At 40.6% G+C, this 25243-nt stretch overlaps 2 protein-coding genes across 5 annotated transcripts in view; one reads left to right on the top strand and one right to left on the bottom strand.

Moving 5' to 3' along the window:
• Positions 1-17508, bottom strand: part of LOC116334301 (multiple epidermal growth factor-like domains protein 11) — a 230030-nt gene extending 212522 nt beyond the window's left edge. Inside the window, exons 1-2 of the mRNA XM_039621112.1 lie at positions 17445-17508; positions 8373-8451 (exon numbers count right to left, since the gene is read on the bottom strand). The gene's annotated coding sequence lies outside the window, so the exon portion shown is untranslated. The remainder of the gene's footprint in view (positions 1-8372; positions 8452-17444) is intronic.
• Positions 17509-20475: 2967 nt separating this feature from the next.
• Positions 20476-25243, top strand: part of dis3l (DIS3 like exosome 3'-5' exoribonuclease) — a 39399-nt gene continuing 34631 nt past the window's right edge. For all 4 annotated transcript variants that reach the window (XR_005615137.1, XR_005615133.1, XR_005615136.1 and 1 more), the window contains exons 1-2: positions 20476-20735; positions 23501-23651. Coding sequence is in view for 1 of the 4 variants with exons in the window: in XM_031757696.2 (XP_031613556.1) it covers positions 20606-20735; positions 23501-23651 (281 nt within the window). In the remaining 3 variants the exon portion in view is untranslated. The remainder of the gene's footprint in view (positions 20736-23500; positions 23652-25243) is intronic.

Raw genomic sequence — 25243 nt, 5'->3', positions numbered from 1 at the left:
GAACCATGGCCTCAGATTTGGAGGTGCTGATCCTCATTCCCGCTGCTTCACACTCGGCTGCGAACCGTTCCAGTGCGAGCTGGAGGCCTTCACCTGATGAAGCCAACAGAACCACATCATCCGCAAAAAGCAGAGATGAGATTCTGAGGCCACCGGGCGAAAAGCCCTCCGCCACTTGGCTGCGCCTAAAAATCCTGTCCATAAAAATTATGAACAGAACCGGTGACAAAGGGCAGCCTGGCGGAGCCCATCACCCACCGGGACGAGTCCGACTTACTGTCGGCAATGCGAACCAAACTCTTGCAACGGTTGTATAGGGATCGAATGGCCCGTAGCAATGGGCCAGACACCCCATACTCCCGAACACCTCCCACAGGACACCCCGAGGGACACGGTCGAATGCCTTCTCCAAGTCCACAAAACATGTGTAGACTGGTTGGGCAAACTCCCATGCACCCTCAAGTATCCTTGAGAGGATAAAGAGCTGGTCCAGTGTTCCGCGACCAGGACGAAAACCGCATTGTTCCTCCTGTATCCGAGGTTCGACTAGCGGACAAACTCTCCTTTCCAGCACCCTGGCATAGACTTTCCCAGGGAGGCTGAGGAGTGTGATCCCCTGTAGTTGGAACACACCTCCGGTCTCCCTTCTTAAAGATGGGGACCACCACCCCGGTCTGCCAATCCAGGGTACTGCCCTGATCTCCACGCAACATTGTAGAGGCGTGTCAACCAGGACAGCCCTACAACGTCCAGAGCCTTCAGGAACTCGGGCGGACCTCATCAACACCAGGGGCTCTGCCACCAAGGAGTTGTTTAACTGCCTCAGTGACCTCGCCCCGAAATTGGCGGGTCATTCCCTCATCCCCAGACTCTGCTTCCTCCTCGGAAGACGTGTCAGTGGGATTAAGGAGGTCCTCAGTATTCTTTCCACCGCCTGACAATTTTCTCAGTCGACGCCAGCAGCGCCCGCCAGCACTATACACAGTGCAGGTAGAGCACCGCTTTCCCCTCCTGAGACGCCTGACGGTTTGCCAGAATCTCTTCGAGGCAGTCCGAAAGTCTTTTTCCATGGCCTCTCCGAACTCCTCCCACACCCGAGTTTTTGCTTCAGCCACTGCCCGAGCCGCATTCCGCTTGGCCTGTCGATACCTGTCGGCTGCCTCCGGAGTCCCACAGGCTAACCAAGCCCGATAGGACTCCTTCTTCAGCCTGGTGGCTCCCTTCACCTCTGGTGTCCACCATTTGGTTCGGGATTACCACCACGGCAGGCACCAACCACCTTGCGGCCGCAGCTCAATGCAGCAGCCGGCGATGGAGACGCTGAACATGGTCCATTCGGACTCAATGTCCCCAGTCTCCCTCGGAATGCTGTTGAAGCTCTGCCGGAGGTGTGCGTTGAAGATCTCGTGGACTGGGGCCTCTGCTAGACGCTCCCAGCACACCCTCACTCACGCTTTAGGTGCACCGGGTCTGTCCAGCGTCCTCCCCGCCACCTGATCCAACTCACCACCAGGTGGTGATCAGTTGACAGCTCAGCCCTTCTCTTTACCCGAGTGTCCAGAACATGGTCTGGTGATACGATTACAAAATCGATCATCGACCTGCGGCCTAGAGCGTCCTGGTGCCACGTGCACTTATGGACACTCTTATGTTCGAACAAGGTGTTCGTTATGGCCAAACTGTGATTTGCACAGAAGTCCAATAACAAAACACCGCTTGATTCAGATCAGGAGGCCGTTCCTCCCAATCACGCCCCTCCAGGTCTCGCTGTTGTTACCCACGTGAGCATTGAAGTCTCAGGACAACAGAGTCTCCAGATGGGGCACCTTCCAGCACCCCCCAGGGACTCTAAGAAGGCTGGGTACTCTGAACTGCCACTCGGCGCATAAGCGCAGATGACAGTCAGGACCCGCTCCCCCACCCTAAGGCGCAGGGAACAAACCCTCTCATCCACCGGAAAAACCCCAACGCATCGGGCAGCAAGCCGAGGGATATTAGAATACCCACCCCAGCCCGCCGCCTCACCAGGGGCAACTCCAGACTGAGACAGAGTCCAGCCCCTCTCCAGGAGACTGGTTCCAGAGCCCAAGCCATGCGTAGAGGTGAGCCCGACTATATCTAGCCGGTACTTCACACACTAAGGTTATTATTGTGCGATCTATTGTACAATATAAAGCGCCTTGAGGCGACTTTTGTTGTGATTTGGCGCTATATAAATAAAAATGAATTGAATTGAATTACCTCTCAACCTCACGCACTAACTCAGGCTCCTTCCCCACCAGAGAGGTGACATTCCATGTCCCTATTGCCAGTCTTGGCAGCCGGGGATCAGTCCGCCAGGGCCTCCGCTCCTGGCCGCCGCCCGGCACACAATGGACCCGACCCCTATGGCGCCTCCTGCGGGTGGTGGGCCTGCGGGAGGATGGGCCCATGTCTCCTCTTCAGGCTGTGCCCGGCCGGGCCCCATGGACTAAGGCCCGCCACCAGACGCCACTCGGGCACCCTCCCGGGCCTGGCTCCAGGGCGGGCCCCGTAATCCTGTCCCGGCAGGGTAAACTGTTCCTCGATATTCTCTTCATAAGGGTCTTCTGAATCGCTCTTTGTCTGGTCCCTCACCCAAGACCAATTTGCCATGGGAGACCCTACCAGGGGCAAAGCCCCCAGACAACATAGCCCCTGGGATCCCTGGGACACACAAACCCCTCCACCACGATAAGGTAGCGATTCACGGAGAGGATAATAATATCCTATTAGAGCGATTAGAACATGCTGTAGGTATTACAGGTACTGCACTGCAGTGGTTTGTATCATATCTATCTAATAGACTCCAATTTGTACATGTAAATGGAGAGTCCTCTTCACACACTAAGGTCAATTATGGTGTTCCACAGGGTTCAGTGCTAGGACCAATTCTATTTACATTATACATGCTTCCTTAGGCAGCATCATTAGAAGACATAGCATAAATTTTCACTGCTATGCAGATGACACCCAGCTCTATCTATCCATGAAGCCAGGTAACACACACCAATTAGTTAAACTGCAGGAATGTCTTAAAGACATAAAGACCTGGATGGCCGCTAACTTTCTGCTTCTTAATTCAGATCAAACTGAGGTTATTGTACTCGGCCCTGAAAATCTTAGAAATATGGTATCTAAGCAGATTCTTACTCTGGATGGCATTACCTTGGCCTCCAGTAATGCTGTGAGGAACCTTGGAGTCATTTTTGACCAGGACATGTCCTTCAACGCACATATTAAACAAATATGTAAGACTGCTTTCTTCCATTTGCGCAACATCTCTAAAATTAGAAATATCCTGTCTCAGAGTGACGCTGAAAAACTAGTTCATGCATTTATTACTTCCAGGCTGGACTACTGTAATTCTTTGTTATCAGGATGTCCTAAAAACTCGCTGAAAAGCCTTCAGTTAATCCAAAATGCTGCAGCAAGAGTCCTGACAGGGACTAGAAAGAGAGAGCAGATTTCTCCTGTTTTGGCTTCCCTTCATTGGCTTCCTGTTAAATCCAGAATTGAATTCAAAATCCTGCTCCTCACATACAAGGTCTTAAATAATCAGGCCCCATCTTATCTTAATGACCTTGTAGTACCATATCACCCTATTAGAGCACTTCGCTCTCACACTGCAGGCTTACTTGTTGTTCCTAGAGTATTTAAAAGTAGAATGGGAGGGAGGGCCTTCAGTTTTCAGGCCCCTCTTCTGTGGAATCAGCTTCCAGTTTGGATTCGGGAGACAGACACTATCTCTAATTTCAAGATTAGGCTTCAAACTTTCCTTTTTGCTAAAGCATATAGTTAGGGCTGGACCAGGTGACCCTGAATCCTTCCTTAGTTATGCTACAATAGGGGTAGGCTGCCGGGGATTCCCATGATGCATAGAGTATTTCTTCTTCAGCCACCTTTCTTGCTCACTATGTGTTAATAGACCTCTCTGCATTGAATCATACTTGTTATTAATCTCTGGCTCTCTTCCACAGCATGTCTTCTGTCCTGTCTACCTGTCCCTGCGTGCTGGGTAATACTCATAGGATTCAGAAATCAGAACTTTTTAAACAGAGACAGCTCCAGACCTTCCAGTATTAGGGGTGCCTGGTTGAAATCAAACACCAGCCAGTCAATAATAGCAGGCCATGGCTTTCTTGAGTGGGAGGGTCATGACACATTTAACTTGCCAACTGAGGCCTGTAGATTCTGAGAGGTAGCTCTTGGGATTTTTGCAATTTGTCTGAGCATTGGACAGTCTGACCTTGGAGAGAATTTGCTCTGACATCCACTCTCGGGAAGATTTTTGCATTAAACATTTGTATGCTTAAGATCAGCAAGCTGACAGAACCTCTGCTATTATAGAGGTGGTCACACTGATGATCAGTTCAGCAACTGCATTGGATTCAGTGACTCAGTGACAATCACCTGTCCAGTAAACATTGTACCTGACTTTTATACACTTGTTCAAGCCTAAAACAGAACAAACAGAACAAGAACAAGAAAAAGGTGAACTGAAATGTTGATGTAATTAAACTAGAAGTCAAATAGGAAAACCCCTTTGTAGGAAATGTCTGATGTTTTGCAGAAACATGCACATTTTGTTCATTGTTGATTAGTGATAATGTGTTGGCATTTTTACTCTCTATTTTGATATTGTAATTTCTGAATTGTGAAATAAATCAATAGTTTTCATGCAAGTGGCAGGGTGCTAGTTTAAGAAGAATAATAACTTGAAGTCTGTAGCTGTGTTAATGTTAGAATTGCATGTGGCAACAAATGATGAAGTTTGTGGAAACAACATCCTTTTGACTTTGGCAAAGAGTTTTGTTTGATGGTGGACAAGGATTGGTTGTTTAACGCTTTAAACTAATAAAAAAACAAATTTAAACAGTAACACGCCCGGTGTAGTGCAATACCTTCACTTTGTTTTTGGATAAAAGCAGTTTGACAGCAGCTAACATGGTCAAAATGTTCTGAGTGTATTGTACTGTAGGTGCTAATAATCATCGGGGGTAAGGCCTGCAGTCATCTACTGCAGGTAACACGTCAACTATGGACCATAAACTCTATTAACGCACTTCAAAGAAATATAAAAACTTCAGTGACAAGGTTACCCAGGGAAATTCTTATTTTAAACATCCAAAAGAAACATATAAAATGGTTTTACTAAATTCTCCCGAAACTGCCCTAAACAAGCTGCTTCGAAAAGAATGATCTAAGCAATTACATTTTTGTATTATGCATCATAGAAAACAGAGATGATATGGTCTTTGAGCCTAAAAATATTGATAGCATTCTTTTTTCCACATCAGCCAGGCCTAGTTCACTCTATATGAGATTTGGTAATTGGATGTAGACGAATAAACTGAGCCATCTGACAGGATTGTGGCGGAGCTTGACAAGGCCTTGCTAAGCTAAGGTTATGGTCAATTTAATTTCCTACCTAATGAATAGAATAGAAAATGCAGCTGAGGTTTCAAAGGACAGCAATGTGATGGAAGGTAAGCAGCACTGATAATTCTTTCAAGCAATTGCTGTCTAACAAATTAAAGACATTTATTTCAACAATCAATTAAAAATATATTAAAACTGTAGGAAACTAAGACATTACACAATGCTGCTTTCAACATCGTTGTTTCATGTTCTTATTAAGTTTTTGTTTGTTTTGGTCAAGAAATACGAATACAGAAATCTGTAGACATTTCTCAAGGTGTGTTGCTGTTGCTAAAATTCATCTTGTGCCTTTGCTGTGATGTTTTCAGCACATCAGCTACTTTGGAGTGGATTTCTGAACACCTAAGTCTTTAGACATGTTCAGATTTGTGCATTTCTATTATTCAATTCAGTGTTATTCATATAGAGCCAAATCACAACAACAGTTGCCTCAAGAAGCTTTTATCATTGTGTGCAGGTGGATGATGACCCAAATGCAGACTCTAAAGACAGACTGAATAAACAAAGAGCTCACCTTTAATGGTGGTAAAACAAATCCAAAGACCCAGAAAACCAAACACACAATTAAAGTACCAGCAACAAACAACAGACATCACATCGACAGAACGCTGATAAACTGAGGCTACTTAAACACACAAGGTAAGGAGGGAAGCGCAGACAGCTGTGGGCAAACTAATACAGGCGTCGATGATCGACACAATGAGGCAAGGGAGGAAGTAAAGCTAAACACTAGAGGTAAAACACTATCAAAATAAAACCAGAACTAGAGACAGGAAATGCAAGAGGAGCAGAAAAACCAAAAGTGATAAAACTGAATGAGAATGATAACTTTAACCATGACAAGAAGAACTCGAGTAAGCATTATAGTGAAAATGCAACGTGAATGTGAAAATTTGAAGATTTTGCCTGAAATGCTTAAAAATATGTAAAATATACAAAAGTGAACTTGGTGAATACGCGTAAATATCAGCCAGCTTACGTGTGAAAAAGCAAGAGTACCAAAAACTAAAAATGTGCTCAATAAAGCCCAAAAAGTACCTAAAATAAGTACCTAAAATAAGTATCTAAACTTAATTTGCTGAAATTTTTTCTAGACAAAAAAAAACGAAACTTGGAGCTGAAGCTCATCAAAATGAAGAAGTGCTCAGATCAACGCAGTACGAGAGAAAAAGACCTGAAATAAGCTCAATGTGAATCCATAAATTCTGAGCCGGCAGTTTCAAAGTCGGATCGAAAAAATTCTTTTACCGTGAATGACGGCAACTTCCAGTCCACAAAATACTCAACTTTCATGTTAATAGAGTTTATTATATGGACGTGGTGACAGTGTAATGACAGCCTGCCACTTTGGTTTTCAGCTGAAATTTGGGAGCTGTTTTAACATTGTCCTCTATGGGGAACGGAGGAGGCTCTGCTTTGGTGACAGGAACTGTAAATCCTGTCTCAGTGAGAATAACACTGGATGAAAGAGGACAATGATGGCTACATTTTGATGTATAGATTACACATATAGGGCAAAATAACTTTGTATATAGTTTTCTACAGAAATAGCTTTTGTTGATTCCTGATGACCTAATAGAGACATGACTGCTATTTTCAGGTTTTAAAAAAAGCAAGTATATTTATAATATAAAATGTTTATGGTTTCATATATACAATCTTCTTTTCAAAAGTACAACAAGCTAATTGCACAAATTAGATCTTAAGTTCAAAGAAAACAGTTAATCTGTAACTTAATCTAAGCAAACCCTTTAATGCTGCCAGGATGTTGTCACCATCCTTATTAAATGATTGTACATCTATGTTTGCAGATCCACAAGCATTTTAAACCTCTGAAGATCGTTAGTCATAATTAGTATGTTTTGGCAGCCCTGCTGCTAACATTAAAGCAAAAGAAAGCAAATATATCAACAAAGTTCTGTCAGATATTCACTTTATAAATAATATCAAGGTGCTTTCAAAGCACCACAGCACATAGTAATCAGTACGTCCCTTTATTCATTAATGGCAGCTATTCTGTTGAGAAATTCTCCATGAAAACTGCATTACATGATTTAAATTTAAATTAAGGAGATATCCAATGAGTGTTTGTTTTACCTCCTAAATCCCATTTTATGGTCCTTTCTGACCATAAAATGAGAGCACATATGTAAAACTATCACCTGCAATAGGAATAATATAAGACATTGATTTAAAATTAGTTATTGTAATAGTTTTTTTTAATTACTGAACATAAAACTTTTGACTAGGGTATTAAATACATAATGAAATAGTTGTGGTAAAAATGCATTCTGAAGCTATATATATAACCAAGCCTGAAGACACATTCCAAATTTCCTCTGTCTCTGTATTTGTTTCATGATCTTATTTTTTCCAGGATGCATTCAAATTCATCAACATACAGGTAACAAAGTCCCTCTCTTATCCTTCTAGTGTTGCACTTCATGTGGAGATACTGCAAGAGGTTTTCCAGAAGATCTGAATTGCTCCAGCAGAACAAACTAAATCACAGACATTACAGACGGGGCCGTTTGTATCCATGCACTTATTTAAGTTGTGCATCTTGATTCAAGACCTGGAATGTCTTACTGAGCCATTTATCAAGAAATCATCCAATCCAACAACCAGTTACCAAAGACCTAACCAGAGTCACATGCTCCATTTGTGATTATAATCAACTTTCCAATGAGAGAGAATTTTTTTCAACATATATTTCAACATCTGAAGAATAAGGAAACTGTCACATGTTTATTCAAGGACTGTGCTTATAAAACAAATATTTATGAAAACTTCAAAAGTCATAAATACAAAAAAACATTTTGACACTTGCAATGCATTTAAGCCTGGGATTAGTAAAAAGAAACAATTACACTTTGTGGAAACAGAGGCTGAAGTACAAAATGGGAACTTACAGGACTCTACTGAAATCACAAGGATGTCCAGAGTTGTCTGTGAACTCGGTTAAATCCAAAGCTAGTGCTTCTGTTTTTCCTGCAGCAAAAATAAAGAAGCCAAGATGAGCTGAAGCCAACTTTTATCCATCCTTTCCTTTGGGAGAAACACAAGAAGGAATGGAAAAGGAGACTTGAACTCTTGACAGCAATCAAAAGGAGAAACAATGACACTGCAGACAAAAATGGCTCGTACATTTGCCTACAGGCGTCAGGAGGTGGTGAATGAAGAACCTGGCATAGAGGATTTCAAGGACAGATGGTCTGCACTGCTCCAACATGAAGAGGTAGCAATGCAGATTGAAGTTAAATGTCAATGTTTTTTCATTTTTGGGAATGATTGGTCAGTATTTACTTTTTGAATCAATTTTTTTGTAAATAGTAAATGTATTTTAAAATATTTTTTTTGTTCAGATGATTTTTTTTTCCCAGCACACTTTCATGGCCCAGTTAGACGGGTGATCAGAGTCATCCAGGCCAAAGGAGGAGCAACACGTTCAAAAATGGCTTTCATCATGAAAAGGTGTGCATATCATCATTGGGGGTACTGAATGAACTAAGCTATGACTATAGGATAACTAGTTACTTTCAGATTACTTTTTAAAAAAATTATCAATAACGATCAATATTGAGCGGTGTGGTGATTAGCATTGTTGCCTCACAGCAAGAAGGTCCTGGGTTTGATTCAACCACCTAGCCAGGTCTTTTCTGTGTGGTGCTTGCATGTTACTGGACAATTGACTCAAAGGCTATTTCGTAGGCAGGTTTGGGCAATTCTTTTCTTATGTCATTATCAATTAAGGAGAGAAAAACCCTGGAGTTGATTTGAGGTGTGGTGCTTGCGTTTTGAAGATTTTATTGTGAACAGACAACGTGCAGTTTTAAGGAGCTCTCCATGCAGGTGAAATAAGCTATCGTTAAACTGTGAAAACAGAAAAAAGCGCATCAGAGAAACTGCTACAATATTAGGACTGACAAAATCTACAGTTTGGTACATCCTGAGAAAGAAAGAAAGCACTGGTGAACTCAGCAACGCAGAAAAACCCTTGGCCATCCACAGAAGACAACAGGTAAAGCCAACCAAGTGAAAGGCTCTCTCCAGGAGGTAGACATATAGATATCCAAGTGACGTCTACCATAAAGAGAAGACTGCATGAAAGTAAATATAGAGGGTTCACTGCAAGGTGCAAGCCACTCATCAGCCTCAAGAACAGAAAGGCAAGACTGGACTTTACTTAAAAAAAATTTTAAAAAACAGTTCTGGACAAACATTCTTTGGTCAGATGAAACCAAGATCAACCTCTACGAGAATGATGGCAAGAGAAAAGTATGAAGAAGGTGTGGAACAGCTCATGAATTCTGAGGTGTTCAGAGACTGTCTGCTTAAATCCAGCTAAATGCAGTTAGATTGATTAGGCAGTGTTTCATAATACAGATGGACAATGAGCCAAAACATACAGCCAAAGCAACCCAGGAGTTTATTAATGCAAAGTAGTGTAATATTGTTAAAAGGCCAAGTCAGTCACCTGATCCTAACCCAACTGAGCTGCATTTCACTTGTTGAAGACTAAACTTTGCACAGAAAGGCCCAGAAAAACAAACAGCAATGCGCTGCAGTAAAGGCCTGGCAGAGCATTAAAAAGGAAGAAACCCAGCATCTGTGTTCATCCAGTAGTTCAAGACTTCAGGCTGTCATTGCCAGCAAAGGATTTTCAACCAACTGAACCAATGAACCTTTTATTTTCAGTTAGGTAATTTGTCCAGTTACTTTTGAGCCCTTGAAATGAAGGGGTTGGGTTTAAAAAAATACTTCAGTTCCTCACATTTTTATGCAATATTTTGTTCAACCCACTGAATAAAGCTGAAAGCCTGCACTTCGACTGCATGTGAGTTGTTTCACTTAAAATTCATTGTGGTAATGCACAGAACCAAAATGAGAAAAAAATGTTCTCTGTCCAAATATTTATGGACCTAACTGTTGATTAAATTTCATGTCAGAGCATGTTGTTCTGTTTGGTTAGCAGCTGCCACAAAATGGCCAGTAACTAACCCCCGCGGAGACTGTTGACTGTCAGAAAATGAAGAGGATTGCTTTACATTGAGCAAGTCTTGCTGTGCTCTGCTGGGTTTAGTATAATCCACTATAATGCTTCCAGCACCCAGTGTCTGTGATGACGGAAACTGGCAGAGCTGTTTAGCTTGAAGTCGGCAACTTCTTATGAATGCTAAATCCACAGAAAAAGTAACTACACACTAAGATGTAGAGGATAATTAAGTGCCTCTCTAATGTGACTGAGCAGTACTCTCCACATGTACAGTCAAAATAGTACATTATGCAACAGCAGAATTAAAACCCTTTCCCCCCCTCAGTCCCTGTGTACCAGTGGGTCACAGCATGAACTCTGCTCTTACTTGTCTCACAGACCAGACAAGGTCATTATTCATTACCAGCAACATAGTTGTTCTAATTGTTTGTCTCCAGGCTTTTATTTAAAAAAAAAAAAAAAACAACCTTTCAGTAGTGGCAAAAATTCCCCCAAAATCCTATTGCCTTAAATAGAGACTAAATGGAGACTAACCATCAGCAAACTACCATATTATTTTGGACTAAGAGTAGAAAATATATTTGTAATTGCTACATGTTAATGCCCATCCAAAGCCTGCTTACAATCCATGTCATGCCAGCAGAACTACTGAAAACAACAACTGCAAAAGGAAAAACAAACAAGTGAAACTAAATTTGGTGATGTCTTGTGTTTGCTGTGTGTGTATTTTTTATCTATACATGTAACCTGTAACTGTAGCTCAGGAGGTAGAGCAGGTCATCTACTGATCGGAAGGTTGGTGGTTCGATCCCTGTTTTAGCTCCCCCTGGTCCGCATTCCAAATATCCTTCTGCAAGTTGCTCTCCGATACATCCATCATTGTGTGAATGGTAGCTGGCAAGTACGTAAAAGCATAGAAGACTGTGAATGTGGCATGTTGAGCACTCCGGGAGAGTAGAAGAGCGATTTAAGGATCAGTCCATTTACCATAACAAAACATTAATGAACATCTTCCTTGAATGGTCACATTTCTTTATTTTGTTCAGTTTACACTTTTTCTTTGGTCTTTTCTTCATTTTCATGTCCCCTAGTATACAGTCTAAAAGACCTAAAAGAAAAAAGAATCCATGTATGTACCAAATCTAAAATGTCAAAAATAAATGTGACAGAAATTCACCCACTTGCTTAACCACTTTCCACTGGAGCTGATAGCTCTCCAAACTGACAGGACAGGACACGGCACTAGTCCATCTCAGGGATAAATGTGACAGAAATTGATATTTGTAATTTAATTTTCTTCAAGTATTTTACTTTTTAAATTAGTTAATTACTTTTCCATTTAGTTTGAACTATTTTTTTGTTTATTTTATTTTATTTTTCCATTATTTACTTCCTGAACTTTTTAAAAGTTGTTTCTCTATACAACTCTTTTCTGCTTCTCTATGCAAATGATAAATCTGTTATTTCAAGAGTGGCGTGGGGTTGAATTTCTCACTTTTGGATAAAATAAGACTTATAGCTCCTAGAATAGTACACACATGCAAATCACAGTTTTACAGCCTTCATTGTAAAAAGCTGCATGGGATAAAACTGAGTTCATTTAAATTCTTCATATTTACAGCAATCTTATTCTTACTCTGTAACATCATGTTTGTGCTGGTTGACCTGTGAGGACCACATATCGGTAAATAAACAGCTGCTTTCAAACTTGGTTTAAAGACCTATATTAGAAATAACTGGAAAATTAAAAAAAATTGCAGATGAATTAAAAAGCTTGAGCATATTATGTGACATGCAAAACTGTCAGTGGTGCATCGTAGTGTCATACTATGGAGATGTTTTTCAGCAGTAGGACGTGGGAGACTAGTCAGGGTCAAAGGAGAGCTGTACAATCAAGTTGTAAAAACCTCTCACAAAAGATCAGCAGAAACAGGATGCACCCGAGTGTCATGACAAAGGCTGTACATATTTCTATGTTTTTTATTTTTTAGAACGAATTTCAAGCAAACTTTTTTTCACCTTGTCATCGCACGGTATTATATGTAGAATTTTGAGGTAAAAAAATTAATTGAATCCATTTTGGAATGAGGCTGCAACATAACACAAATGTGGAACAAGTGAAGCGCTGTGGAAACTTTTGGGATGCACTGTATCTATTGTGGCTTCCATCACAAGCTGGTGAAAAGAGCCTCCTCTCCAAGAAAGCCTTTGCATGCCCTCAGCAAACACAAACCACACACTGGTTCCATTTTTCAAAGCATGTGTCAATTTGCCAGGTCACAGCAACCCCTGAAACCTCAGTGACCTATCCTGTCCTGCACTCGTACGACGCTGCTCTCTTTCTCTCCCTTCACGTGGGAGCTCTCCATCTGTTTTGTCTATAATGTGTTACTCGTGCATTTGCCCTAAGGACAGAATTCATGATGCTTTGTAATGGCCAGCCCCATCGCCCTCCCTCCTGTCCACTCTAAAGTGCCCACTAGGCAGAACCACTTAAAAATGTTTCATGTTGCTTTTCTTCCTGCTTGCTCGGCCTTTGTTGCACAATGAATAGGATGCTGAGAGCCGATGGGCTGCTGGCCTTAATGGTCTCTCCTTTTTACCTCCACCTTATGAGCTATTTGAATTGCATGGCTGATGTTTTGCCATTGCCTCATCCTGAGAGAACAGAGCTCAAACTCTTTGACAAATTCTCTCCATAATTCATAGCTTCCCCCTACACCCACACACAAACCTTTTAGCAATCAACCAGTTATTCTAATACCATATATAACACTACTTGCTATTACATTTTCCTGCATCTTTTTTCTAATAACCAGCATAAGAAGCTCAGGCCACAAGAGCTGGAACTCCAATATGACATGTCCTTGAGAAACAACAGCTAGCGTTCTCCCATTTATCAGCACTGATTACATGTATTGATCTGACAGAATATGTAGGATTCCCTAGAGAAAGGGGTCAGCAAACTGGAAAATCAGCTGCTGCTGCTGCTGTTGCTGCAGCACAGTATCATGGTCTGTCCACAGTAAGATGGAAAGATCACATCAGATGCCAACGACCAGCAGCTCTTAGGTGAAAGTCAGCATTTAACAGGCTCCTGCTGCCAAATTTATTACCTAGTAAATACACAACAGTAATTCAGTGACATGGCGCCATCCCACCAATAATCTCGCTGGTTTATCTGGTCATGTTTAAGAGTCTAATAATGTTAGTATACAAAATAAAGTAACAGGAAACTGGCTTTCTGCTGGCATGAAAGAAAAGGACAACACTGCCTAGTTCATGAATTTTTACAAGACATTTGTGCATAAACTCGAACTTTCTTCCTGCCCAAACCGTTTATCTTTTTCAAATATTGCTTGACGTGCTAGATGATGTAAATGTATTTTCTCCCTTTCTCAAAATGAGCATGAATATAAAAAGCATTTTGTGCCAAAATAGGAATGGAAATGGAAAGTCTGGTTTAATGTGCTAGTAGACTGACAAACAGTACTTTCAACACTATGCACATACATCATTGAATTTCAGGGACAAGAAAAAAAAATCTTCCACTTGTCCCACAAAAGCCCAGAGGAACAGCACACTGCTTCCTCTGATTTTCCTGCTGTATACTCTGTACCAAATCAGGTATTTAATGGCTGTGATTGTGATTGCAAGGCGCAGCGGACTATTTGGTTTGTATGCATGGGAGGATATCTGGCCTACAGGAACTATTTTCTACTGGCGACACACTTCAGTACCCTCAACAGCCTGTTATTCTTTAAACACTGGAATTATGTTTACCATTTAGGGACTAAATCACAAGTGCAGCAGTGTTGAGGGACTATTAAGATGTGGCCTATGGAGGAGTCAAAGTGTTGTTTGACATGAGCTGAAGAACAGATTCTCAATCAGTGACTCCTATTAATACAGCTGCAAGCAGTCATCTGCTCTGTTGTTCTGTGTTCTTTTGTGATCTCCTGGATGAGTTGTCAATCACAGAGTAGCCATGGTAGACCAGCAGCTCCTGGCAAGGTTCCCCACTGCTCCAAGATTTCTAAATTTGTGGATGATGGCTCTCATCATAGTCAGTGACTTTCTTTCTTAGTCGATTCTTTAGATTGTAGCAAGAGTTGCTTTTAGCAACCTTTTAGCCTACTTCACTTTGTCAGACAGGTTTTAAGTGATTTCTTGATTCAGCTGGTCTGGCAGTAATCGGGTGTGGGTGTTACTGGTGAAAGTGAGCTCAGCGTTCCAAAACTTACTTCCAATACTTTTTCACATAAGGTCAGGTAGGTTTGGATAGCTTTTTTTTCCTTAATAAATTAAAACACAATTCAGAATCTGCACTTTATTTCTTACTTGGGTTATCTTTGTTTAGTAATAACATTTCTTTGATGCTGTGAAACATTTAGGTATGACAAATATCCAAAAAATCCCAAAAGAGATAAGGAAGGGGGAAATACTTTTCATAGTACAGTAAATACCACTATAATGGTTTGGCTTTACTTAAAACAGGTTTGGTTTTGAACCATCTCTTCCAAAGTATTTCAAAAAACTATAAAATAATCAACCCACAACAGCCTTCAAACTAACGTTTATCACATTATTTGAACTTTAGAATAATCTTTAATCTAAATAGAAAAAATTAGATGTTTTGTAAAAGCACATCAGAGTTCACATTATATGATGACTGCATTAGATAGATAGATAGATAGATAGATAGATGATAGATGATAGATAGATAGATAGATAGATAGATAGATAGATAGATAGATAGATAGATAGATAGATAGAATCATTTTAAATCAAACATGTAAATATAACAGAAATAATAAGAGAAAAAAACTTCAAAACATCAAGTTTTCATGAAAATATCTATATCTACACAAGGTTCGTGCTCGAAGAGGATTGGGATGAAGTTTTTCTGTTCCTACCCCCTTATTTCACATTCCATTATTTACAAGTCAATATTCAGAATTTGGAAACTGAAATCAGAGGATCGGAAATCCGTATGTACTGTTACTACACAGCTGCAAGTATTAGTTAATGTGGAAAAATGTGTTACATCTGCCAAGCTAAAACATATCATCATACAATGTAAAGCGCCTTCAGCCAACTGTTGTTGGCGCTGAAACTGAATTCAAGTGAAGTGAATTGATTTCAGAAGTACCTGCTTGATGAGCAACAAAAAGGAATTATTTTGTGTTAGTTTGGGGGGGGGGGAGACGATAAATGAATTTTGTCAAGCTTTGCACTGGAAAAATGTATTCTATGAAAAGATAAACAAGACCTCGGGGCATTTTTTTTATTTGTGTTTTATTTGAATCTAACAGAAAACCCATGAGGTTTTTTTTATCATTATTATTTTTATTTAAAGTGCACTTTTTTCTTTTGACAATGTGGATTGACAGGTGTTTGATATAATAAGAAGGCTGTTTTCTCTTTGCTCATATATTTTTCTTATACTATTTTTTTTTATCTTAAATTTTTGTTATTTCTTTTTAAAATTCAGCGTTGCGTGAATTGATCACTTAAATCGCAAATTTCAGAACATTATCTAGCCCGAAGACAACTGGGACTACATCTGTACATCACACTGCTCTCTTCTTTCTGTCAAACATTGATGCAACTCACAAGCCATGTGCTCCTGACACTGAGGTCTATAAGTGAGACTGCAGCCACCTAACATCGCTCTCATTTACTTTGTTTTTCTTAGATAAATGCATTTTGGATTTCTTACAACCTTATCATCTTGCCAAAGGAGTGCTAGTGGTACAGCCCTGACCTGCACATGGTTCTGAGAACTTATGGTCTTGAACTGTCGATGCCACCCACACAGCCTCATCTTAAAAAGTAAAACTCATTTAATTAAAGTAAGAGCCCAGGAGTCGTCAAAAGCTGCATTACTATTATTGCAAGGGCATGTTTGTGACAAATGCCAACCGTGACATATTGCATAGCACTACAGCTGCGCAATAAATGTTAACTACTTGAAAGCAGAACACAAAACAGAAATTGAAAAGCGTCTCTCTTAAGAACTTGCATTTTCTTTGTGAGGCTCTAAATTGACATATATCACTCTCTCTACTGACTTTGAACTTTACATCGTCACCGAATGCAAATATTCTATTTATTTCAACCAGTGGATGTAACGTTCAAAGACACGCAACCTCCGCATACACAATGGAAAGCCTCGTGGACCACCTCCAGGTTTATGTGTCTTGCTCAAGATCGCCATCTAGCGCTGACAGCTCGTTAAACTCTGCCTGCTGTGACTCCTCAGGCGGATTCGGTGGATATACTACAACAGCAATAATCATTCTGTTGCCCAATTATCATCCTAATTAATAAAACTTAACAGTTTCATCTCTTTCATAAAAGAGTCTGGACTGCTGAGGACTGTCTCAGTGCACAGTCACACCCTTTTAACACCAACAGGAGCTGACTGCAATGGTTTAGCAATTGATCAATCAGCTGCTTAATTTTTGAACTACATCCACATGTAAAAGAGTCGACTGTGTTCCTGTTAGGGGATCTGAAGTTTAGCCGTGGAGCTTGTAAACTGAACAGAAAAGTGGGGAGATTAACAAAGAGCCAACTTGCGGTAAACAGGGCCAAACCGTACAGTGACGGGACAGCAGAACAGCTCAAAAATTAGTTATGAAACTAACTTTTGGGGGAAGCCAGCCTCATATTATCGCCAGAAAGACAACAGTTATTAAATCATTAAATCGCAAGAAATAGCAAGAGGTTATTGTGCTTATATGGTTCAAAATCTGGTTCAAAAGTGCTCATGTAGCATATATATATATATATATATATATATATATATATATATATATATATATATATATATACAGAGAGAGAGAGAGAGAGAGAGATATTATTAATATTAGGAAATATAATTACAAACTGCTTCCTGCAGAGTAGTGATTTTTCGATATCCCCCTTAAACGAATAACTGTGCGTGTAGAAAAACAATGATAACATCATTTTTAGTGCTTACCTTTAGCGGGGATGCGTCATTTTAAAACAGACTTTTTCAAACGATGCCGGTCCATAAACACGAGTTAAGTCCTCAGCATCTGTGTCGGAGCACTTCTCAACTTGAGCGCAGAATCTGTGCTGGTGCTCTGCTGCAGCTCCTCTCCACAGCACAGCCAAAGAGCAGCAGAGGCAGCAAGAGGAATGACCCACTTCGCCTGCTACTTTGCATTGCTTAACAACCACTTCCTCCGCTGTTTAACAACACACATTGGATCAACTTCAAATATTCATTTTGAGCTGCTACTCTTTTCTTTCTTATATATATGCAACAGCCTCCTGCATCTTCCTGCACTCCAGGAAGACTAAAGACCTGTCAAAATTATTATAACGTCTATAGTTATCTAAATATTTACTATTAGCTCATAATAACAAGTGTTTCTAGCAAAAGTAGCAATAAAACAGTATGAAAACACCTCGTTACAAACAGAAATTGAAGGTATTTCCCTTCTTTGTCAGGGTCATTACTCCAAAAAGTAAAGAAAAGTAAAGAAAAAAAAATATACCTGACCTCTACCCACTTTGTTTCCAGCAATGCCAGGTCAAACCAAGTTTTGGTGGACCAGGGTCTGGTGGAAAGCCCGAGTCTACCAATGCCTGGCCTATTACTGGTACACAGTACATCTCTGCCAGACCACTTGAGGGTGTCCCACTTCCATTACCCAGTTATCCCAGAAAACACGTGCTGACTGCCTACACCTTGAACACACATGGTCTGGTGCTTCTGTTGCCCCCCAGCGTCTGCAGCCACTCTGACCTGTGGAGACATTGCAGAAGACAAGGGATGAAGGGATTAGCAGATAAATAACTGAGAGAAAAGGAGCATCATACCAACAGTAAAATATCGCTACATCTGTCACTACAATCATCTTCCTCTGCTTGTCCACCACTACTATGTTCGGTTGGTTTGTCTGTCGGTATCTGGAAGTCCCACAGGATCTTAGCTTGGTCATTCTCGACCACCTTTGGGGGCATCTCCAATTTTGACCTCAGGACTTTCAGGCCATACTTGGCACAGATGTTCCTGTATACCATGATTATGGCGTTCCAAGTATGGCCTGCCTGCTAGCATCCTGCAGCCTGCTGTTATCTGCTGGATTGACTCAGGAGGATCTGTACACAGCCTGCACCTGGGGTCTTTGCCTGGTGTGATAAACCCCAGCCTCTATGGATCTTGTACTTAGAAGTTTGTCCTTGTGCTGCCATGATTAATGCCTCTGTGCTGTCTTTCAGTCGAGCTTTTTCCAGCCACTGGTAGGATTTCTGGAAATCAGCCACTTCCTCTATCTCATGGTTGTACATCCTGTGCAGGGGCCTGTCCTTCTATGATGGTTCCTTGTCTTGCTCCTCTTCTTTCTTGGGTTTCTGCTGCCTGAAGTATTCGCTAAGCACGTAGTGAGTTGTTACTATCTTCCGGATGTTTGTTGTCTCATTTGGAGCGTGGTTCTCACACTCACTAATCACCGGCCGCCTTCCTTCTGCTTAGCATACAGCCTCAGGGTGAAACCCTCCATGCATGGTGGCTTTTATCTCCTCCTTTGGTCAGCTTATTATTCCAGCAGTGCAAAGGTGTTGATATCCTGGATCTTGTTATTACCATTCAGGTGACTCGGCAGGACTATGCCAGTTCACGCCTGGCATACAGCTTGATGTCATCCATGTAGAGGAGATGATCACTGCTCCATTCTCCATGGAGAAAGTGTATTTCCTTGGTGAATCCAGCATTTGATGGTGACTTTGTTATTGGAGTTAGCCTCTACTGTTGTTTGCCACATCCCCATTGAGTTCCTAATGAAGGTTCTTAGTGTCCTGCTGATCTTGTATAGTTCTAGGCATTCCAGGATTCATGTGTGGGGCATTGAGTCATAGGCCTTCTTGTGGTCAATCCAGGCAATCCAGTAAACACAATGGTTAGTCTGGTCTTACTGTCTCGGGCGACTGCTCTGTCTACCAAGAGCTGGTGTTTCGCTCCTCTGGTGTTTCTGGCCAGTCGTTGGCTGCTGCACCCATTCTGGGTATTTTACTGTCTATGCATTTACTCTTGGCTTGTAGTTTGGTATCAAAATGCCAAGACTGCAACATCAAAAACACTCAGCTCCCTTTTTCAGTTTGGAACCTCACTATTAACTAGTTGTGTTACTGAGGTTACTGAAAAGTGAAGCCAGTGATGCTTTTGTATATCATGGTTCCATTCATTAAGTATAAAACAGGCAATTGTGACTGACAGTCTCATTCATGCATGCAGTGTCCTCATATTTGCAATCCACCATGTGTCATATGTTAAATAAAAAAACAAACAAACATACAAACAAAAAGCCCCTCAAACTCTATTCTACAGAGTGGGTGGGTGACATGACCATGTCACGGCTGCTGTGTTAATCTTTAATACACATTCTGTCTCTTTCATATGTTTTAAGAATTTTTCTTTTACTTTGGTATTACATTTAAATGACATAGAGATTGCAGTAGCATCAAAATTGTAACATTTACACACTGTTTTAGCACTAAAACACTAAAAATGTGCAATATAAATGAAGCCTTTAGTATACATCTGTAGTATTCCTTGATGCTTCGATATTAATGTAGTTTTGCTTAAATTTGTGGAAATGGTAAGGTTTACTATAATTACTCGATAGCATAGTGATTAACACACTACAGTGCTGTAGTGTAGTTGTGTCAGGAAGGGCATTCGGCGTAAGACTGCCAAATTAAAACATACAGACAAGGGAGCAGCTCAGATTAGCTTTGACTCTAATTGCCAACATGAAGATGTATATGAATTAAAGGCTTTAACTTTGCTGCGTTTGGACAAATGGTAATGCAGCTTGGGAGCCTTAACAGCTGATATTAGTGTTGGCTCTTATATCGCTGATCCGAGTCAGTACCGAGGTCATCAAAAAGACCAAGAATTCCTATTACTGGCCTGGGTGAGCGTCCGACAGCACTTGAACGCAGCAAGACGCGGTACTGCTTGGGCGTCATGACGTCAGCAGTCGTGCCTTTCCTTCCGTGTTTCCCTGAACTTTGCCGTGAATGTTTACAACCGTGTCTTCCCGCGTTTTGGCAGAACAGCAAGTTAGCGAGCGCCGGCGGCTGTATGTGGCTAATTAGTGAGTGTGGACGATGATTAAAACGGAGAGAGTCCTGCATTTGAAAAGCTGCGTGGGGCGGAAGGTCCGAGTGGTCCGGGAACACTATCTGAGAGAGCGGGTTCCCTGCTGCAGCTCACTGTGTCAGGCCGACTGTGTAAATGGTAAAATCAGCTAAATCTCAAATTCACAAAAACAGCTCTTTGTTTGCTGCTATAGAAGTATCTAACGTTGCTGTTAATGCAATACTGGCAGGTAGTGGTTTGGGGGCGTACACAATCAAATGAGGAAAAATAACTTGTTTTAACACGTAATTTTTATTATATTATATTTTGCTTCACTGTAACATGAATCGTGAAATAGCAAAGTACATACAGTATGACCCAAAGCTAGAATTACCTCGTATGACAGTTAAATGGCAAATCCCACCTGTGCACAGATAAGAGGCAAGGGGTGTTGTGCCAAAAAGTGATTGTCTGCCAAAAACTGATTTCCGGTATTTGCCAAAAACTGATTGCTTGTATTTAAACTGCTATAAATAACTTATTGGTCTATAATATGTGAAACATATGTCAAATGTATCCCTCATCAATGATATCAAGTCATCTTGAGCAACAAACAACATTCCTGTAAGAAGGTAGAAGCCGCAATCAGTTTTTGGCAGTGACTTTTATATAAGCTTTATTTATGCACTTAAAAAAATTCCTGTTCACTTTAAAAATGTCTCTTTTAAGAGTAATCTGGCCAAGAGGACAACTGAAATTGCAATAAAAGCAAAGATAGTTCTGTAAACATATGTTAAGTGACAAAAGGGAGCTGACTGGTTATAATGTAACCAGTTACAAAGATACTTGAGAAACAGGTAATTTTTTAATTTTATATATAACCCCTTTGTAATACCTGTTCACCAAAGTCTATTTAGCAACATATGTTACGATATTACACATAAAAAACACACGGAAACATTGGAAATCAGTTTTTGGCACAACAGTGCACCAGTCTGACTTTGTCTAGGTCAGGTGTAAAACCAGTACTTTGTTCTGCCCATACAAGCTACCGATCTGACACCAATGTTAAATTAATATGCGCTATTCCTCACTGTGAGGAAGAAACTCTTTGATGTAAGAGGCAGTCAGGATGCACTCAAGATTCCTTCCTGATTTTGTAAAATGTTAGTAAAATGCAGCAAATGAATACATCCAAGAATATACGTTTAGTGAGTTAGTGTTTATTGGTTAAAAAATACATTTGAAGGGATGAAAACAAAAAGCATGTTTTTGTTTTCACTAAATGTATTTGGACTAGTTAATTTTAGCTCAGTGTAAGAATCTTTATTGATCTGTGCTTTATGGTTATGACAGTTCTTCTTTCACTGCTCTCAGTCTTAATCTAAGTGCACATCTTCATATGCATGTAATGCATGGAGTGGAGCTGATAAGAGACAGGTGAATTGGTGTAATATTAATCAAGTTGACACAACCAACAGTACTATCGTAAGTACAATAAAGTGTTCATAGTAGTTGTTAAACCAAATATATTTAGTGAGAGCATGAAAGCAAGAGAGAAAAGCCAACAGGTTTGTAGAGCTTTTTAGTGATGTCCACTCACTTGACCACAGTTTGTTAGAAGCATTCAAAGAAAAGCTTTGGGCATAGCAGGTGTAAAATGCCTCCAGGCTGCCAGCTCTTTTGCTGTTGGTTTCCTTCATGCTATGATCAGCTGGTGATCTGCTGCTGACAGTGGGGATGTAAACGCAGAACATTGTAGAACTGGACAGATTAGAGCATTGTCACCAATACCCTGTTTTGCTTTTTGAGTCTGGACTGCATTGATATGTGATCCAAATACTGGATAGGTGCACCTGTAGTGAAGAACAATCACTTAAGCTTGCACATTTGTGCTGCTGTTTAGTGTTTGAGGTGAGAATGATCAGCGCTTTTATGAAATATCAGTCCGAGTTTAAGAGGTTTTATCCTGTGTATATTGACTTCATCTTAATCCAGATCTTCCTTGTGTTTGTAGGTTATACAGCACACTGAAAACATTGTGAGCCACACCTCATGTCTTTGCATTTTGCTTGGAAAATAGAAAATAGGTGCAACAATTTATTGAAATATCTGAAAACCTAAAAAGAAATACATTGTATAAGACATGCCAGGTTTATGTTTATGTCAAGTTTTAGGCTAATAGTGCTGTGGATATCAGCCTGTTGGTGAAAAAGCACTATTTTATGAATGTCAGACTGCATTATCTTTGGCATTTTTCATAGATTCAGCTAAAGAAATTGGAAAAAGATACAATGTAATTATTTAATTATTTATTTATTTTTGCTGTCTTATAATGTCTAGATATAATCCTGGTTCATCCCTTGAGTTAGGTGTTTTTTATGAATGATTCATAGGTTAGGCTTAACAAATTAAAACAAAATGAAAATGGTTGGTATAATAACTGTGAGTGAAAAACCATCAAGTGTCCAAAGAAAGTCTTTTAGAAAACCTGGAAAACTGCCGTGGGGCAGCTCACTGTTAATATGATGGGTCATAATCAAGATAGACTGCATTATAGTCTGCATAATAATAACTTGTACCGAAATATGTCAAAGTAACAATAAATGTAATTTTTTGCCATATAATATGCTGATGAACATCTGGTGTGCAAATAAAGTAAAAACAAGTATTTTAAAGGGAGTGATGTGTAAGCACAATAAACTCTTTATATGGGACATTTTTGAAAATATTTAAATGCATTTCTCTGGATGTACATCGATTCCTGTAATCTGTGCAACGTTTAGTAGGAAACAAGCAAATGTAAAAGAAGGATGCTTTTAAGTGTCTTTTGGCACAGTTGATAACATTTCCAATAGGAAATCAAGCAAATAAAGAGCTGTAGAAACAAGAATTTATCGCTGAACATAGATCTTCCCAAACAGATGGAAAGCTGCTGCCCGGAGATTTGACCCATTATGTGGTGCCTGATGTTGCTGTCGTAGTCGACTACCTGGAGATCTTGGAGTTCAGAGAGCTGCAGGGCATCATCTTCACCCAGACTGCTTGCCAGGCTCTGCAGAACAAGAATCGCAGGTACAATTGTTTGGGTTTTTTTGTTTTTGTTTTTGTTTTGGCAAGAAGATTACTGGGAAGTAAACAGGTGAGTACTGATGTTCTGTTTTTGTTATTTGTGGCCCCTTTTGTTACATGGAAACTGTTTTAGTTCTTCATCATATAGCTTTTGAACACTTAGCCCATGTAGTGTTGAAGAGACACATTGACCACTGAAATCAGTAAATGCTGATCCATCCATCCTGGATATGTGTTAGCCAGTCTGTCGCAGGGCTAACACACAGACAGGAGACAACCATTCGCACTCACACCTACCTAATTTTGTGTTTCCAATTAACCTATCCCCACTAACTGCATGTCTTCGGACTGTGGGAGGAAGCTGGAGAACATGGGGAGAACATGCAAACTCCACACAGAAAGACCCCGGCCTGATGATGGAATTGAACTCAGGACCTTCTTGCTGTGAGGCAACAGTGCTAACCACTGAGCCACCGTGCTGTAAATGCTGATATCAGGCAAAATACCAGCTGATACCAGTATTAGGCTGATGAATTGGTTAATCGCTAACAAGTAACCAGCTCTTTATTCTATGTATCTTGTAAATGGAAAGGAGAATACTCCACTTTTTACTACTTTTTAGCCAAACACAGTAAAACTAAACTAAACTGGGACATGGCTCTGAAGCTAGCTAGATGAATACAAACATCTCAGCTTGCAGCATAAGGAGCTTGAACAGACATTTGAGAGCTACCTGAAGCATTTTGTGTTTTTGCATCTGTGCTGTTTGCACCGTTTAAATCAAACTCTAGTTCATTTTTCCTGCTGTTCGGTTTTGTTTGAGCAGATGTAAACATAGTCATTTCACTCTCTTACATGCCAACATAACGGCACCAGTATATATTAGAGGATGTGGCTTTGGTCCAGTTTCAAACGTACTCCAGTGTGGTTTTTATTATGGTGAGTACTTAATCCGACCTCAATCTGACCCAACTACCTGTTGTACCCTACAGGATTTAGCGAAGCATCTTCTCTCATGTAGGTCAGTATAATTTGTATTCTGGGCTGTGGCAGAGTAACAGATATTCATTAAAATGAATGCAACTTCTCCGCGTTGTTAACTATCCCCAAACACGGCACCTGCTTCCTGAAATACTCAGTAGCCCATCTGGAACCAGTAACCTAGCCGTGCTCAAAGTCTTTTAAATGACTTTCCTCCCCATTCTGATGCTCTTTTTGAATTTCTGTTTGAAATGTTGGAGTTGCATTCATAATTCATAGTCAAGCTGTTAGCTGTGTGCCCAGCTTAACCTAGCTACACACGTTTGTAGACTTTGACCAGGGGTCAGCTTCATTATATCAAAAGCTCTGCTGACAAAGCTAAAAGAGACACAGCCTGTGACTTCAAATATGTGTCCAGCATAAACATGCAGGAGAGCTTTGGACAAACTTGATGAGCACTGTAAATAAGAAGTCCCACGTGAACTCGGGTTTCAGTCCAGTTTATTTCTGATTTGTGCTCACACAGCCATTTTACAGTGTTGCATCATTAATATGATGAGGCTTCACTTTGATAGTGTTCGGTGGACATCTGGTGAAACATACAGAGTTGTCAT

This window comes from Oreochromis aureus, linkage group 1 (genome assembly GCF_013358895.1).
Source record: "Oreochromis aureus strain Israel breed Guangdong linkage group 1, ZZ_aureus, whole genome shotgun sequence".
In the NCBI taxonomy this organism is placed as follows: Eukaryota; Metazoa; Chordata; class Actinopteri; order Cichliformes; family Cichlidae; genus Oreochromis; species Oreochromis aureus.
The sequence above is the reverse complement of the archived record's forward strand: the minus strand, read 5'-3'. Positions and strand labels throughout refer to the sequence as shown.